At 41.0% G+C, this 17,036-nt stretch overlaps 1 protein-coding gene across 1 annotated transcript; it reads left to right on the top strand.

Moving 5' to 3' along the window:
• The first annotated feature begins 855 nt into the window (after positions 1 to 855).
• On the top strand, positions 856 to 1,449 carry LOC141629727 (uncharacterized). Its single transcript, XM_074442688.1, has one exon. The coding sequence runs from the start codon at positions 856 to 858 to the stop codon at positions 1,447 to 1,449; it is 594 nt and encodes a 197-aa protein (XP_074298789.1).
• Positions 1,450 to 17,036: the final 15,587 nt, after the last annotated feature.

Here is a 17,036-nt window from a genome sequence, read left to right as displayed (position 1 = left end):
ATGCATTATTATCCTTTATGGATGGGTACGCCGGTTACAACCAGATAAAAATGGCCGAGGAAGATATGCACAAGACTGCTTTCACAACACCATGGGGCACTTATTGCTACACAAAGTGATGCCGTTTGGATTAATAAATGCAGGTCACGACTTACCAGAAAAAGAACGACGTTGTTGCATGATATGATTCATAAGGAAGTAGAGGTCTACGTCGATGACATGATCGTAAAATCGAAGGAACGTAATAACCATTTGATGGCATTACGAAAATTGTTCGAGAGGTTGAGAAAGTATAATATGAGATTAAACCCACAGAAGTGCGCGTTCGGGGTCACCTCTGGCAAGCTTTTGGGTCATATCGTTAGCCACCGTGGCATCGAAATCGACCCATCAAAGATTAAAGCCATCATGGAAATGCCCCATCCTAAAACCGAGAAAGAAATTCGAGGTTTCTTAGGCCGAGTGCAATACATAAGCCGTTTCGTCTCAAAATTAACTATGATCTGCGAACCAATTTTTATGAAATTGAAAGTTGGGGAGCATATTATGTGGGATGACCAATGCCAAGCCGCGTTTGATAAGATAAAGGAAGTGTTATCTTCTCCGCCAGTTCTCAGTCCGCCTGTAGCCGGCTTGCCTCTATCACTGTATTTAACAGTTACAGATACCGCGATGGGAGCAATGTTGGCATAAACCGTTGACAAAGAAGAAAGAGCAATTTACCACCTTAGTAAAAAGTTCTTGGAGTATGAATCAAAGTATACAGCATTAGAAAAGACATGCCTAGCTTTAGTCTGGGCAACGAAGAAGCTACGTCACTATATGCTCAGCTACAGTGTGAGTATATATTCCAGAATGGACCCCATCAAGTACTTGTTTGAAAAGCCGGTGCTAAACGGCAGAATGTCAAGATGGACCCTCATGCTATCGGAATTCGATCTCAAATATGTGCCGCTGAAAGCAATAAAAGGAAAAGTCGTTGCCGATTTCCTGGCCGATAATCCAGTCAAAGAAACTGACATTGTTAACACTTGGTCGTTCCCAGATGAGGATATTGTCCATGTCGAAGATGATGTATGGGATCTATATTTCGATGGGGCTTCGAATAACATGGAATGCGGAATAGGTGTCCTTATCATTTCACCGAGAGGAGAGCACGTACCAGTTTCGATCAAATTAGACTTCGCCGTCACAAATAACGCCGCGGAATACGAAGCATGCCTACTTGGTTTGCAGAGCGCTAACAAGTTAGGAGTCATGAAGTTGACAGTACATGGGGATTCCTCCTTGGTCATCAATCAAGTGACGGGGTCATGGAAGATCAAAAGTAGCAGCCTGGCACCCTACCAGGCTAAGATAGAAGAGCTAGAAAAACTCTTCGAAGAGGTGCGATACGTGTACCTCCCAAGGAGGAAAATCAGTTCGACGACGCATCAAAACGCGCGTTGATAAACATCCCTGATCATATGGACAGCATGCCATTGTGTGTCGAACGAAGGTCTTCACCAGCTTATATAAATGCTGTCGATGATGCCGAGGAAAGTGAAGCCGAACCTTGGTATGCATCCATTGTGAGATTCAAAGAAGCAGGAGAATACCTTGCAGACCTCGATACACGTGGAAAGCGTGCATTGCAAATGTTATCCGCCCAATTCGTTGAAACTAACGATGGACAATTGTATAAGAAGACAGCACAGGGTGTCCTGTTGCGATGCGTCGACAAGACAACGTCAGAAAAGGTCATGGAAGAAGTCCACGACGGGGAATGTGGGCCGCATATGAACTCCCACATGCTAGTTCGGAAGATCATGAGGTTAGGATACTATTGGACAACAATGGAAACAGATTGTCGCAGATATGTCCGGCATTGTCACAATTGCCAAATATTTGCGAATATTCAACATGTACCACTTTCTATGCTATACACCATGACGTCACCTTGGCCTTTCTCAACCTGGGGAATCGACATCATCGGAAAAGTAAACCCTTCTGGAACAGGAGGGCATTGTTATATCCTAGTCGCTATTGATTACTTTACCAAGTGGGTAGAGGCCAACTCTTACAAAGTGCTAAATGCGAAGCAAGTAGCCAAGTTTATTCAGAATGACATCATCAGTCGGTGCACGGAGTCTTTGCACGAGTTCATCGGTGATCATGGAACTCACTTTCAAGGCCGAGACGGTCGTTATACTTGAAAAGTATAGAATCAAGCATCATAAGTCATCTCTATATCGACCTCAGACAAATGGAGCAGTGGAGGCCGCTAACAAAACGGTGGCTACTATATTGAGAAAGATGTCTGACAATTACAAGGAGTGGCCGGAGAAGATACCCTTCGCATTGTGGGGATATAGAACATCCATCGGAAACAGACCACGGGGGCAACCCCGTACTATCTAGTCTACGGGATGGAAGCGGTACAACCAGATCGAACCGGAAGTACCCTCCTGCGCATCTTGCTCGAAAGCCAGAGTCCCTAAGCGGATTGGGTCCAAGCCAGATATGATTCGTTGGTGTTACTCGATGAGCGTCGTTTGAATACGTTGTATCATGTTCAGCTCTATCAGAAAAGGATAGAGCGGGCTTTTAACAAGAAGGTGAAGCCCAGGGGAATTAATGAAGGCGATTTAGTTCTCAAATCAGTAAGGGCTCTATTACCAGTCGATCCAAGAGGGAAGTTTAAGCCTAATTGGGCCGGTCCTTATCTCGTGAAGAGGATACTCACAGGAGGCGCGGTACGTTTGACAGATTTGGATGGAAATGATTTCTCGAATCCAACGAATCTCGATCAGTTGAAGAAGTACTATCCTTAAGACCTTACTCTCAAAGTTATGAAATAACACTTGAATTGTGATGTATTTGAATAAGTTTTAAGTTTGGCATTTGTTGCCACTGCCTGAAATGTTTTATGAGAGAACTACGACCTCGGTTTGATTACTCATTGAAAAGGATACATAGGCAACCCTTGAAAAGGGTACAACCATAATAAAAATGAAATATTCAATGCAGGAACTGAGGATTTCTAATAAATAATACGTGTCTTTTATTTTGATAAATCCGGGCGACGCCCATTACAAATCAAACTAACAGGAAAGCAAATAAAAGCATAATAGTAATACTAAATAATTGAGCCGTAACTACCACCTATCTTTAGTTGGGTCGCGTGTCCCGTCACTACGAGACGATGTATCACCCATCATCATTCTTGCCCGTTTCTTCGGGGGGACCACGCTGTCTTCTCGCGGGCCCAATCTCTCTTTTACGCTTGGTCGAGGCCAAGTCTCTCTCGCAAGTGTCGGAACGTCACCACTTGTAGTACCCGGTCGGTCCCACACGCTAGGAGCACCGGTTTAGCCCTAGGGTTCTCGTCGAGCCTAGTCTCGGTCTCGGTCGGGCCCTAATCGGCCCGATAAAAGAATTGTCGATTTTTTAACCCCCTGTCATGCTTCTCCCGATCAATGGCATCATCTTTCTGTAGTTTCTTCCTTGCTTTAAGGCCCGGTTCTGTGGTCCATTTGAGATATGAAGGGGAAACCCAAGTAGACTCGCGTGGCTCGGAAATGCGCCACACGGTCCTTCGGCGCCACGCATGGAGCCAAGTATGACATCTACCCTGAGAAATAACAAAAGCAGGACCTCGCGAAGCCTCCGTCGCAGGGACAATTTGTTGACGACCGAATTGGCGAAGCACTCGGTCCGGGTAAAAATAGACAGGGTGATCCAAGCCCAACAAAGTGACATACCGTGTATGATCGATGTCTGAGCCCGGTAAGTGAGCTCAAATGAAGCCATGGTAAGGACCAAATAATGTGAGACCCTGTTCCGCTAATCAGCATATTTCGCCGGTAATCGGATCCTTGCTCAGAACTGTAGCGCCGTCGCCGATTAGTGAGACTTCTGACATGATAATCTTCTGGTTTCAACGGCGGATCAATCAAACCAAGACGCTCGCTGAGCCATACCTGTTAGACAGTCAGAAAAAGGCAGGTCAAAAAAAAAAGAAAAAGGACGAAAAAAAAAAGAAAAAAAGACGAAAAAAAAGAGACAAAAAAAAAAAAAAAAAAAAAAAAAAAAAAAAAAAAACAAAAAAAAAAAAAAAAAAAAGAGACGAAGAAAAGAAAAAAAAAAGGAAAAAAGAGAAGAAAGACAAACTTGCAGTAGACGGGTTGATCCCATGAATACAGCATCCGGATTGGCTTTTTGTGCATCCAAGCTTTTAATAGTCTCAGCTAGTATAATCCATGCAGGATTAGCACCATTCTCCATTTGCTCCACGACTCGGATTAGTCTAGCTTGGCCGCGATAAGATGGAATTTCTATCGCCCCCTCGAAACAATAAAGATGCAATAGAATGAGGCCAAAGGCGCGGCGTCGATAAATGATCGGTATATTTGGGTCATTCGCACGCCGGAATTTATGCACTAGCGCAAGCAGGTCCACCTTTCTACCATCAACGATGGTACGGGCTTCATCACGCGACAAGTTTAGATATTCGCGGTATTTTTGGGTCCAGTTGGACACAAAGTCGGGAACCACAGGCTCTTGCGTGGTCCTCCATCCTCCTAAGACGGTAAATTCTTCAGGAAGGGGATAGATTTCTCCCTCCGGAAAAGCAAAGACATGATGCTCGGGATCCCACACTCTCAGGCACTCTTTAAGAAATGCGGGTTAAATCATGACTTGCCTCAGGAAAATAATTTGTTGAATTTCCGCCGCATTCAGATTTTGGATTTCTAAACCCCTGAATTCTGTCGCCCATCCCTTCATGGTCCCAAACAAGGAATTCATGACTAGTTTTTTTTCTCTAAGAAAGATATTCTTTTAAGAAGAGAGATTTCTGTTTAAGAAATTGTGGGAAATCTCAACCCTTAGCCCTTCCTTATATATGAAAAGAGATGAGGAATTTTGGAAGCATAATTCCTTTAGGTGTTGGAAACCTAAATCTTCTAGGAAATTTGGAAACTTGGAAGCCTACTAGCTTTAGGAAGTTTGGTAGCTTTTTGAAATAAGAAAGCAAGTCCCATACCTCCTCTATTTCGGCCGTGTAGGGCCCGTGTGGCGCGCCAAGTGAGCCCCATCCGTCCCGGGTTTTGTTCGCTCATTTCTCTTGCGGAATTTGTCATAGTTCGTGCACCGAAGTGACTAATTTACAATCTCATCCCCTGCGCGTCCCGTGTTGAATTAACATCCCGTACACACTTACGGATTTTATTAGGTTACGCCCACATTGGTTACGGGTCAGAAAGTCCGAGTCTTTTCGTCAAAAGGTCGTGTCTACCCGTCGCTTTCACTCTAGAAATTTGAAATAAACTTCTGCGATTAATTTTATTGAAAATAAAATTATGTTTTGATTTGAAAAATCATTTAACTCCAGAAATTTGAGATAATTTTTCGCAATTAATTTTATTGAAAATAAAATTATGTGTTAATTCGAAAAATCATTTGGATCCAGAAAACTGAAATAAATTCTCGCCTCGAAAAGGCCAATCATTTTCGAGATATTCAAAATTCGGGTCAATGACCCACCTTTTCTAAGAAATGTTCATGTCTGCGGGTCGATAACCCATTTTCCTTTTCTTTCAACTGGGGCTCTGTCGCCGTCGGCTCCAGAGACCCATCAAAATTCGGTCGATGACCATTTCAAGTATCGAAATGTCGCTACGTGAATCGCGTGCTATATATTATGATTAAATTTGCAGAATATGCTCCAACTGGGGACTCTGTCACCGTCAGCTCCAGAGACCACCACAAAACAGACAGGATGGCATCCTCATAACAAAGATCAACAGCAGAATGCTACGGAAATGACATTTCCCCAACAAACGTCGGTTTGGTGAATCGTTCTCCTAGCGAGAACAGCGAAATTGATAAGCAAAGCGCAAGTTTTGTCTTTACTCACATGAACAATGGGATATTGGCATCCGAGCGAAGCGAACGAAAGCTACGGGCCATCGAGCCGAACTACGACGCGGTTTGATTCCGTCGAAAACGGATACGTAGGCGCCCGAGGATAAGGCTCAACCCACCATATATGCAATTTATGGGTCGATGACTAACGATGATAATTTGACGGAACAGAAGCAAGAGTTAATCCCCGACGAAGTTTCAGGTATGATCTCTTCTTATGGCTGGCGAGCTTATATACGCAAGTCTAATGGACTATAAATGACCCGCAGAATCCTCAGGTCGAGAGGGACCTGGAGTATACTTTGACTTTCGCCTTGTCCAAGCCTCAGTCAAAGTGGGGGCTCTGTAGATACCCATATCTGTCGATATTGGAATTTATAGAAAACCCGACAAACACCCGATGATGATAGGACGCATGTATTTATTAGTTGTCATTGTCATTATTTGGGTTCATTTTACGATGTGGAATGAGCGTTGTCGACGGAGTATTTTATTAATTTAAATGATATTTAAATTAAAGCTTTTTTAAGTGAATTCATTTTATTATTTTAATTTGAATTTATTTTCTTAAATTTATTTTATTGAAAATAAAATATATTTTTTGATTTGAAAAATCATTTATTTTAATGTGTTAATTGGTTTGAAAAATCGAATTTGAAAATTTAAAACTCGTTTCAACCACGCGTTTTGGAGCTCGATTTAAGCTCGGTTTTTGAGCCCGTTTTCTTTACGAGTTGGCACGAATCTCGAGTACACTAACCAACCTAGACCTCTACCCATCCAACCCCAATTCGAACCCCCATATCCACACCCAAATCTCGTCCTAAACACTTCCCAACACAGCCCAATTCCTTCCTTTACCCGTATTTGTATAGCCCATCGAAAGCCCTTCTAAACCGACTCAAACTTGGTCCAAACCCACAACCCATCACCACCAACCCGTGCTTCACATTACCCACAACAACCCAGCACCTAGAACACCACAAAACCCATCCAATTCCCATCCCAAATACTCCACAAACAGCCCGCAACACAAGCAGCCCCCCCCCCCTGTTTTGCGTGCTCAAACCCGAGCCCAAAACCCGCTCCAAACAGCTACCAAACCCGTGCCCATTAACCCTACACCATACCCTAGTATCCTACCCATATTACCTTAGCTTATCCACCAAGAAAACCCCCATACAAACCTTAAAAACCCCACGAATTAGCTGATGGACAGCAGCTATGCGAAACAGGCCCGACTGCTTGTTGCCCTACTTCTACCCTTCGAAACTCCTTATAAATGCCCCCCCTTCACCATACATTCATTCCTATAAGTTCTCCCCACATCATACTGCAAATAACAACCATCAATCGTCTAAAAAAACCCTAAACTAAAGCCGTGACAGCCTCTCGAAAACAGGGACACAAATCGTGTTTTTGAGTTTCTGTCGTGGTCTTTAGCCTTGATTCTCATGCACAAATCCTATTAAAACTTCTGGTTTGTTTCCATATTCACAAAATTCAGTCTTTCTAGTTTCCAAAACATCTTTCGGTTCGAAAAATCGTTGAGAAACGAAGTCGTGGTGAGCGATTGAAAATCGCTGCTCAAGTCTGCCTTTTGAACGTGTTTGTTTCGGGATTTCAAAATTCAATTTCAATTGTCTTCGTCGACGACGGCCCCTCGAGATAAAATCTACGATCGATTACGACTCAAGACGGTGTCAACGATACATGTAGGTTGAGGGTGCATTAAAACTCCCTTCTCTCCTTTTTATTTCGTTTTTTTATTGTATATTTACTAACCATTGTCTAACATCGTCTAACTAATATCGAAACTAGAATAGTTTGAGTATGAGTTAAAGTACCATTCCGGCACCCGCGTTGACTTGAGATGGGAAATAAATCCGCCACATCGGTCGGTCGTACACCCCGTCTCATTTACATATCCTCGTGTTGGAATAGGGGAATTTAATAAATCGAGTTTATTTAATTTATGTGTATTTATTTTTAACCATATAAAAATTGATTTTTTATGATTTTCCAGACCTATAATTTGTAATTTTAATTTAGGTAGATTTTCGTAATTTATTGCATTGATTTAGTATTTATTTTGTAATTAGCAATGTATTCATTCAAAACCCGTGCAGTGCACGGGTCGATTCTGACATATTTCGAAAATTTCAGATCCGTGCAGTGCACGGGTTTGTCCAGGTTTTGTGTTTTAATTTGCTTCCTTGTTTGACTTTGTTTGATTAATCCTTAGTTTAATTAGTTTATGTTTTAGATTTTAATTTACATTATTTATAATTTATATTGTATGTATGAGCTAACCACTAATGTTTGTTAATACATCTTATGCTAAGCGTAAGCCTTCCTATCCCTCTCTTTGGATGTGTTTTTCTAGTTTAATCAATGAACCTCACATGCTAAACCACTTCGACGAAGTTAAATGCATTTTAAACGACTTAGAATGAAATTAGCATGATAGGATTTAAATTCAATGGTTGCATACGCATGTGATATCTTTCCGAAATAGCCATCTTTCAACTAGTAGAGACCGTTATCGCAACGGGCGGGGTTGGGTGTTGTTTTAATGAAATTAAATTAACTTCCTAACACGTAAAGTCACACGAATTCAAATCTCTAAAATTGGTTTCTAAATTCCATTTAAAAATTTAGTGGCGACTCTTTTAAAATTAAGAATGTTTTGAAAAAGCATTTGAGTGGAGCGTTTTTTCATGGTCCACAGATCCCCTCCTCCCTAGGGTTTCGTGCTGCACCTCCTTCCTCCTCCCTTCATCATCTTTCGTGCTTAGATCGATCCTACTTCTTAGATCTATCTATCTTCTTCGTAAGTTTTTATGTTTTCGCGTAGTTTTATAGTTTTATAGTTTATATATATTAGTATATTTATTAGACTCGTGATCTTTGGCACGTGGATGATCTAATAAAGGCATGGAGACTACACCTAGAGAAGACATCTATAACGTGGAAGATGATCTCTAGGGTTTAATTCGCTAAAAAGGTAACTAGGTGTTTTCCTTTAATTATGTTTATGTCAATTAATGTAATTAACATGATTTAATAATTGATTTGTGTAATTGGTATGTGTTTGATTGTTTATTATCATGTTTAATTGTGTTTGTGTGTTTACGTATGCGTTTTTATTGTTTAAATTGCATAACGTATCTTGCATATGCTCCGTTTGGGTGTTTGGACGTGCGGCTAGGGTTCCCCACGGAAACCCTAGTGGCGGCTTGGTGGTGGTATATGAGAAGACCTAGAGTTATAGCTAAACTAGTATAACCTTGAGATTATGACTCAATGTTATAGCTGGGTTGGTACAGCTCTGAGGTTGTGATAAAGTTATGGGTGAAGCCGTATAACTTTGTGATTATAGCTCAATGTTATAGCTGGGCTACTATAACTTAAGTCACATGTCGATGTTATAGCTAACGCTAATGTAACATTGGGCTAATGAAGTCAATGTTATAGCTGAGCTAATATAACGTTTAGTTATGAGGTAAGGGTATTGTTAAAGTTATAGATGGAGTACTATAACATTGAATGGTTAGTGTTAAAAGTTATAACTGGAGTACTATAACATTGAATGGTTGATACTTGTTTCACATGTATGTGGTGTTCAGTTATATTGTATGATGATATGTGTGCATATGTTGTCATTTACGCTTGTTCGTATGATAAGTAGGCCAGTCAGTTATACTGTTCTATGAGTTGTGTCATGATGTTGTTCATGCATTATTGGTACATTCAGTTAACTGTGCATTTGTTGGTTGGCTGGTGTATAGATGACGATAGTATCAGTTATATACTATCGGAATGAACTACGGCTACCCTTCGGGGATTTGTTATGGTCTATAGTCGGGGGGTAGCAGAGGCAGTTCGTTAATCGCTCTATTCCCCGAGTGTCATTCGGTATAGCAGAGGCAGTTCGTTAATCTCATGTGTTTCACCGAGAGGTCTGGCCAGGTCTTAGGCATATAGGCAGTGGTTATACGCTATACATAGTGTGGATGCAGTTCGTTAATTGGTCCATTGTGGGTGCAGTTCGTTAATCGGCCCATACCATTGAATGGAGGCAGTTCGTTAATCGCTCTATTAGTTAGAGGCAGTTTGTTATTAATCGTTCTAACGGCGTTCTTTCTATACATTGTGCTTTGTTGTTTGGTCTGTTCCTATATGTCATGGTTATGATGGATCTATGGTTCGCATGATGTCATAATATGGTTTATGTCTTTATGCGTCCTCACATGTGGTTTGACTTGGAGTTATCATTTCATATGTTTCTCTTTGTCATTGTTCAATGGTAAGTTGGTGTCGAGTTTTCATGGGTATAGATGGTCTCACATGTTTACTGGTTTTGAATTTAAATTGTTAATGATTATTAGTTATATTCAATTATTGTAAACATGACTGGTATAGCATCTAGTTACTCCCGACTGATTGTCGACCCCCATTCTCAGGTTGTTCAGATGTTGCTGACTGGTTGATGCTTGCTTGGGGAATGTGCGAAGCGAGCTTAATAATAAAATAGGAGTTTGATTTATGTTTTAGGAACCTTCGATTAATGTATTAGTTCGGTTTGGATTTAGTATCGATACACATTTGGGCTTGGTGTTTCCGTCACCTTGACTCTTTTATCAGTATCGTACTCTGATATTTACTTTATATAAGTTTTTCCTTTGTTTTATAATCCGGGTTGTTACAGTTGGTATCAGAGCGAACACGCTCCTAACTCTCGCTTAGTTGATGACTGATACCGTCGTAGAGTACCAAAGATAAATTTATATTTCCAAACTACTACTATAGCTAGTGGCAGTCAGGGTCGAACCACAGAGAGGCGAATGTAATTTATAGTTGTCTAATTTTAGTCTAAGGTAACAATTGTGAGGGGGATTTGATTTGAGTCGATCTATAACTAAAGGCAACAAATGAAAAGTAAACTAAGCTAATAGATGAAATCAAATATTAAAAGGGTGCTAAGATGGTCGGTTCACTATAGTTTCGGCGGTAGCATACTAGGTAGGTCTGAAATAATCACGTGAGACGGGAAAATAAGAAGTCCTCTCGGTCCTTTCTTAACAGGTAGCATCTTTCGATCTCGCTACGGGTCCCTAATATCACTAATGCTAACTTTCGTCCTGAAAAGTGACTTAAAAGTCTAAATTAACTCATCTCTCGATCTTATTAATTTAGTCGTCTTAATTAGGTAGTCTATTTCCCTCCCCTATCTTTCGATCTTTATTGGGTCGGCCAATTCCTAGGCATTCAACTAGTCGCGTGCACTCGATTTGTCAAATATAGAAATTAAATTAATTAAAACGAAGGTAATCTCACGTGGCCGGTCGATCGACCAGAAAGGCCGGTCGATCGACCATGGCGTGATTTCAGATGACTATTCTACGCCGCCTACTTCTACAGATTCCCTACATCCTAGCACAGGGTATTCAGCTACTCATGTTTGCGATAAAATCAACAATAAGATTAACGAATAAAGATACTGAATTCATGGCTAAATTAATTAAATGAACAATTAACATAAAACGATAATCGGCTTTGGGAATTCTAACCTAACAATTCTATACTACGAATGAAAGCAATAAAACTGAATATTAGAACAGAAAAATACCGTATAAAGGAATTGCAGAGGAAAGATCAAAACCGAATGCAAAAAGAAACTTTATTAATGAAAGAACAAACTAAACTAATGACTATCGAATTGTATCTTAAGAACTTGATGATAAAATTGGATGATTATTCTGAAAACTAAGGTTACGTTATATAGAAATATTACGTAACCCTTAATCCTAAACCTAATTACAATGGGCTTCTAACTTCTCGATCTTTTAACTTGCGTCAGAATCACGGTCTGGTCGATCGACTACAAGGACCAGTCGATCGACCAACCTACGCTGTATAGTAGCTCCTGTTCTTCGTGCTCTGGTCGATCGACTATGAAGACCAGTCGATCGACTGGAGTAGCTGGTACTTGGCTCCAAAATCTTCGTGAATTCGTCTTTCAGGCCTCGATACGCGCACCAAGTTCGTTTCTTGAATGAACACTTCACGTCAAATGCAATGCCTAGTACTCGGGGACGGATTTAGCTCGATATCTACTCATTTCCGCAATAATCTGCAATATTACAAGAAAATTCAAAAGTAGACAAAAATGGGGAAAATGGTAGCTTAAACTACATAAATGAGCTCTGAAATGCGTGTAAAATAGGGTGTAAAACATCATATAAAAGACACGCATCAAACTTCCCCAAACCAAACCCTTGCTTGTCCCCAAGCAAGAATTAGACTCGGTCCTAAAACCTAATGGAACGAGTTCAATCTCAGAGCGAAATACTAACCGAATAGCCTAAACCAATTTAATGCAATAACTAACAATCAATTAGCAATATGAATCATGCAAACGAGTTATGAAGTCGTCAAAAACTGTTGAACCATCAACTGTAGAGACTTATCATTATGGACTCTCACGGGTCGCTCATATCACACATAAGCACAGGTGAGTATATGTAAGATAGAAATAATTCATTTTTTAATGACACTCACCTAACTACGACCTATAAGAACATGCCTGGAATATAATATGAAAATAATCTCTACAACCGTACCTATGCATTCCAACCAAACAAATGACCATGACACATGCCGAGGTAAATATGGATATGTGAGGTAAGGGTAAGAAGGGGCTAAGACGAATTTGGTAAAAACAGAGTTAAAAGCCAAGCTAGTAACTAAGGGAACCAAACTAATAAATCATCCCAACTTCTTGCGCAAAATTTCAATCGAAACGGTGCTAATAGGAAGCACAAATCTCACAATCTCCGATATAATTGTAATTCCCCAAATGATGATAATAAAGCATGGGAATAAAATCACCAACTAATCAAAACTCCAACCATTTGATTTTATTTTCTCTTTTCTCGGGCTTCAGTCGATCGACCAAGATGGCCAGTCGATCGACCGCCCTCTACAGTACAGCACGCGTTTCTTTTTTTTCTTTTCTTCTTCTTTTTTTTTTCTTTTTCAATTCTATTTTTTCTTTCCTTCCTTTTTCATCTTCCCAACATCATCTCAAAATAAGCATTAGCTACCAAAACAAAGTAACAATCCCAAGAACATAAACTACTAGCTTGACAAGGGCAGGCTAAGTGTAGGATGTAGTTAACGGGACAAAAAGGCTATTTCTGGCAGTGTAAGGCTTATGGAAAAAATGAATAAGGGGGTGACCTCTTCCTCCACATGTGTCAACTAACCACGAACCGAATGCATACATGTATTAAGCAGATCAAGTTCATATTTATGCATATTTATGTAACATGTCTCATAAGGAGTAACTACTCACAATCCTAGATAAACTGGTCATGAATGACACCAGTTATAAGCTCTAAACCTCAGAAAATGATGTAGTTTGCAAAAAATCAAAGTCAAGTCTCAAGTTCAGCAAGAATTTCAACGAAAACTCGTAGATTATGCATATATGATTCTACTAATAACATGTCAATTAAGCACGGCTAGGCAAAAACAGCTGAAAATGCAATGTCATCATTGATATACTACCGCTCCGACTCGACCTATATGCTAAAATAAACGTGAAATTTTTAGAATTTTTGAAGTTTTTTCAAATTTTTTTTTTTTTGAATTTTCTGTATATATGGAGAAATTAAATAACAATGCAAACGGAATAATTAAACGTGAATGCAAAAGCTTCTTAATGCTACGCAAAACCCTTCCCCAAACCAAATCACACAATGTCCCCATTGTGCAAAATCATATAATGAAATAAAAGGGAAACGGGAATTTTGCGATAAATTAACTAAACAAAACATGAAGTAAGGACTCGGAAACTCACAAGACTTAAAGTGCGCAAAAGGAAACCTCCCCAAACCAGCGTGAGCTAGGAGGTTTCAGTAGCCAGCAGTGCTACCATACCTGAAAAGACAGAAAATACCGCGCATAAATCCGAGAAAGCAATTTATTAAACGCAAAATTATGTGCACAATAAGGAAACGGAAGAAAACAGAAATAAATCGGAGAATAAAGTGGAGAAAAGACTCCCTCAACTCCGCAAATCGACCAAACACAGCAGGGGAATGATCGAAAACAGGTACAGCAGCGGGCAATGGTCGATCGACCACGTCACCCAGTCGATCGACTAGAGTGAACAGGAACAGAAGCTCCTGGAAGTCGCAGCTCAGTCGATCGACCATAGGAGGCAGTCGATCGACTGAAAAACCTGCTGTAAGTTCTGATTTTCTTCGAATTAGCTCAATAAATTGAGCCAACATGGTCTATAAACCTGTAAATACACATAATAACACGCCCAAAATTGCGCAAAACCCAAAGTAACAGTCTAAAGTGTTTAAAATCCTAAGCAAACTTATTAAAATGCGAAGTCTCGCGCACACGAAAAACGGTAAATAGTCTTAAAAAGCAATAAAATGAATGTTTTTGAAAAAGTCTTAATCAACTAATAGTTGATCAAGAAGGGCCACGGAATAGCCCACTTGCTCGGCTCCTGGCTACAAGAAGTAGCCTCTACAGTGCTCATCTCCTCAGCTGCACTCCTACCAACTTCAACATCCGCAGAACTCAACGGATCAACAGCTTCAACTTCTTCCCAAGCAATGACCTCTTCTGGCTCATCAAAATCCAAGTCGGACTCCGTCACTTTGACTGGCTCCTCATCAGGCTCCTCATATGTGCCATAGCTAAGACATCCTAGGCCGCCTCTTTGAATGATTGGTTCCTTCACAGCTGGAGAAACATGCGGCTCTTCCTTCCCCAAACCAGCTCCTGCAATAGTCAAAACAGAAGAATCTTCCTCCAATTTGCTCCCAATCTGGGACGGAGATGTTACAACAGAAATAGGCATAGGGGCAGGCATATCAGAAAGCACAAAATAAGATTTCTTTTCATAAATCGTATTACAAGTGACTGGCCACATAGGATCTTTCTTCTTAGCTGTCTGGGCAAAGACAATGGAATGTTTCCCTACATTAAAAGTCAATGACCCTGACCCAACATCTATAAGTGTACCAGCAGTGTGCAGAAATGGTCTACCCAATATGATAGGAATGTGGGCATCCTCGGGCATATCTAGTACAACGAAGCCAACAGGGAAAAAGAACTTTCCTATTTGCACAGGAATGTCCTCTAAGACTCCTATAGGCTGGACCGCAGATCGATCAGCCATCTGTACTGTCATGTTAGTAACTGCAAACCTAGTCAATTTCAACTTCCTAGCAAGACTCAAAGGCATTACACTAATACTGGCTCCTAGGTCACACAAGGCCTTCTCAATAGAAAAGATGTCAATACTACATGGGACTGAAAAGCTACCTGGATCTTCTAGCTTGTGAGGTGCAGTATGGGTCAAATAAGAACATGACTCCTCAGTTAGTGCGACAGATTGCACAGTTTCAAGTGACTTATTTTTAGACAAAAGTTGCTTCATAAATTTCATGTAAGCAGGCACTTGATTAACTAATTCAAGAAAAGGAACTTGTACATTTAAGCTACGAATAACATTTTCAAATTTGTTAAACGATACATGTTCTTTCGTCGGCACCAATCTCTCCGGGTAGGGGGCTATAAGAAGCAAATTAGTCCTCTCCTCTAGATCTCTTACACCGGCATCGGTGGATTTAGGCTAAAAATCCACTACCTTCTCCTTGTTAAAGCTTGAACCTTCTTCAGACCGTCTCAAAAATGAACCATTAATCGTCATTGGGTCATACTTTGGAACCGGGACTGACCCATCAGCATTTGGGTCTTGCCTCAATAATTTTAGGGTCGTCGTACCCCGAAACAAGTGGTCCCTCAAGTTATTAGGAATTGGAGGACGAAAAGGTTCAACATCGGAACGTTGTCGTCGATCGATCGATCGTGTAGGTCGGTCCGATCGATCGACTTCTAAGACCGTGGAGTCGTTTCGTTTCGCGTTTCAGTCGATCGACCAGGTGTATCAGTCGATCGAATGATATACCTGGTAGACGGCTTTTTCTTGCCATTATTCGTCACTGCCTTTTTCTTGCTCGGTTCCGCCTCATCTTTTTCAGTGACATTCTCAACCATAGTGGGCCCATCGAGTGTTGACCCACTCCTCAAAGTGATAGCATTTAGGGTCTCTTTTTGATCTACTGCGACGGTAAATGCGCCGGAGCTCGAGTTGCACTCTTGCTAGCCAATTGAACAATTTGGCTCTCCAACATTTTCATCCCGGCCTCTCTAGCTTGAGACTTTTTCAGCAACAAATTTATCAATTCGGCAAAATCGGAGCCTTGGGACTGCTGCTGCTGCTGCTTATGAGGGAGCACATAATTCTGCTGCTGTGGAGGTGGAGTCGGATTTTGGACATTCTGGCTACTCCACCTCAAGTTTGGATGGACATTCGGCTCAAAATAAGTGTTTGTCTGCCTATAATGTTGAAAAGCAGCACAAGACTCATAGGGATTAGGACAAAAATCTGAAACATGTCCCTCAGCTCCACATCTTTTGCAGACGAAAGGACCGTCTGACACAGCATTCACTTTATAGATCCCTCCTTTCAAAGCTCCTCCCAACTCGTACTTATCAAATCTTACCGTAAGAGCCTCTAATGCAGCTACAGAAGGGGATTCAGCAGCTCTCCTTTGATTTCCCTTGGAATTTCCATACTCAGCTTTATGGGTGGCCAAATCATCAATAATTTTCCACCCCTTAGTTTCTCCAACATTCTCCTGGAATATGCCATTAGCTGCCGCATCCAGAATAGCCCTCTGATCGTCATAAAGCCCATTATAAAATTGATTGCATAGGCTCCATTTCTCGAAACCATGGTGCGGAATAGTTCGCACCAGCTTCTTGAAACGGACCCACGCCTCATGAAAATTCTCATCAGGACCCGGTTTAAAGCTCGTGATCTGAGCTCTAATCGCATTAGTCTTCGAGGCAGAGAAATACTTCTTATAGAATACTAGGGCCAGAGAATTCCAGTCCGTTATCCCATTTGCAGCTCGATCCAGGTCTCGGTACCATTCCCTTGCAGCATCGCGAAGCGAGAATATGAACATAGTCTCCTTCACTTGGTCCTGGGTCACACCTGTTGGTGGGGGTATGGAACAGCAATAATC

This window comes from Silene latifolia, chromosome Y (genome assembly GCF_048544455.1).
Source record: "Silene latifolia isolate original U9 population chromosome Y, ASM4854445v1, whole genome shotgun sequence".
In the NCBI taxonomy this organism is placed as follows: Eukaryota; Viridiplantae; Streptophyta; class Magnoliopsida; order Caryophyllales; family Caryophyllaceae; genus Silene; species Silene latifolia.
The sequence above is the reverse complement of the archived record's forward strand: the minus strand, read 5'-3'. Positions and strand labels throughout refer to the sequence as shown.

Coding starts and splice junctions, on each gene's coding strand:
- LOC141629727 (XM_074442688.1), top strand. CDS start 856: ATGGACCCCATCAAGTACTTGTTTGAAAAGCCGGTGCTAAACGGCAGA.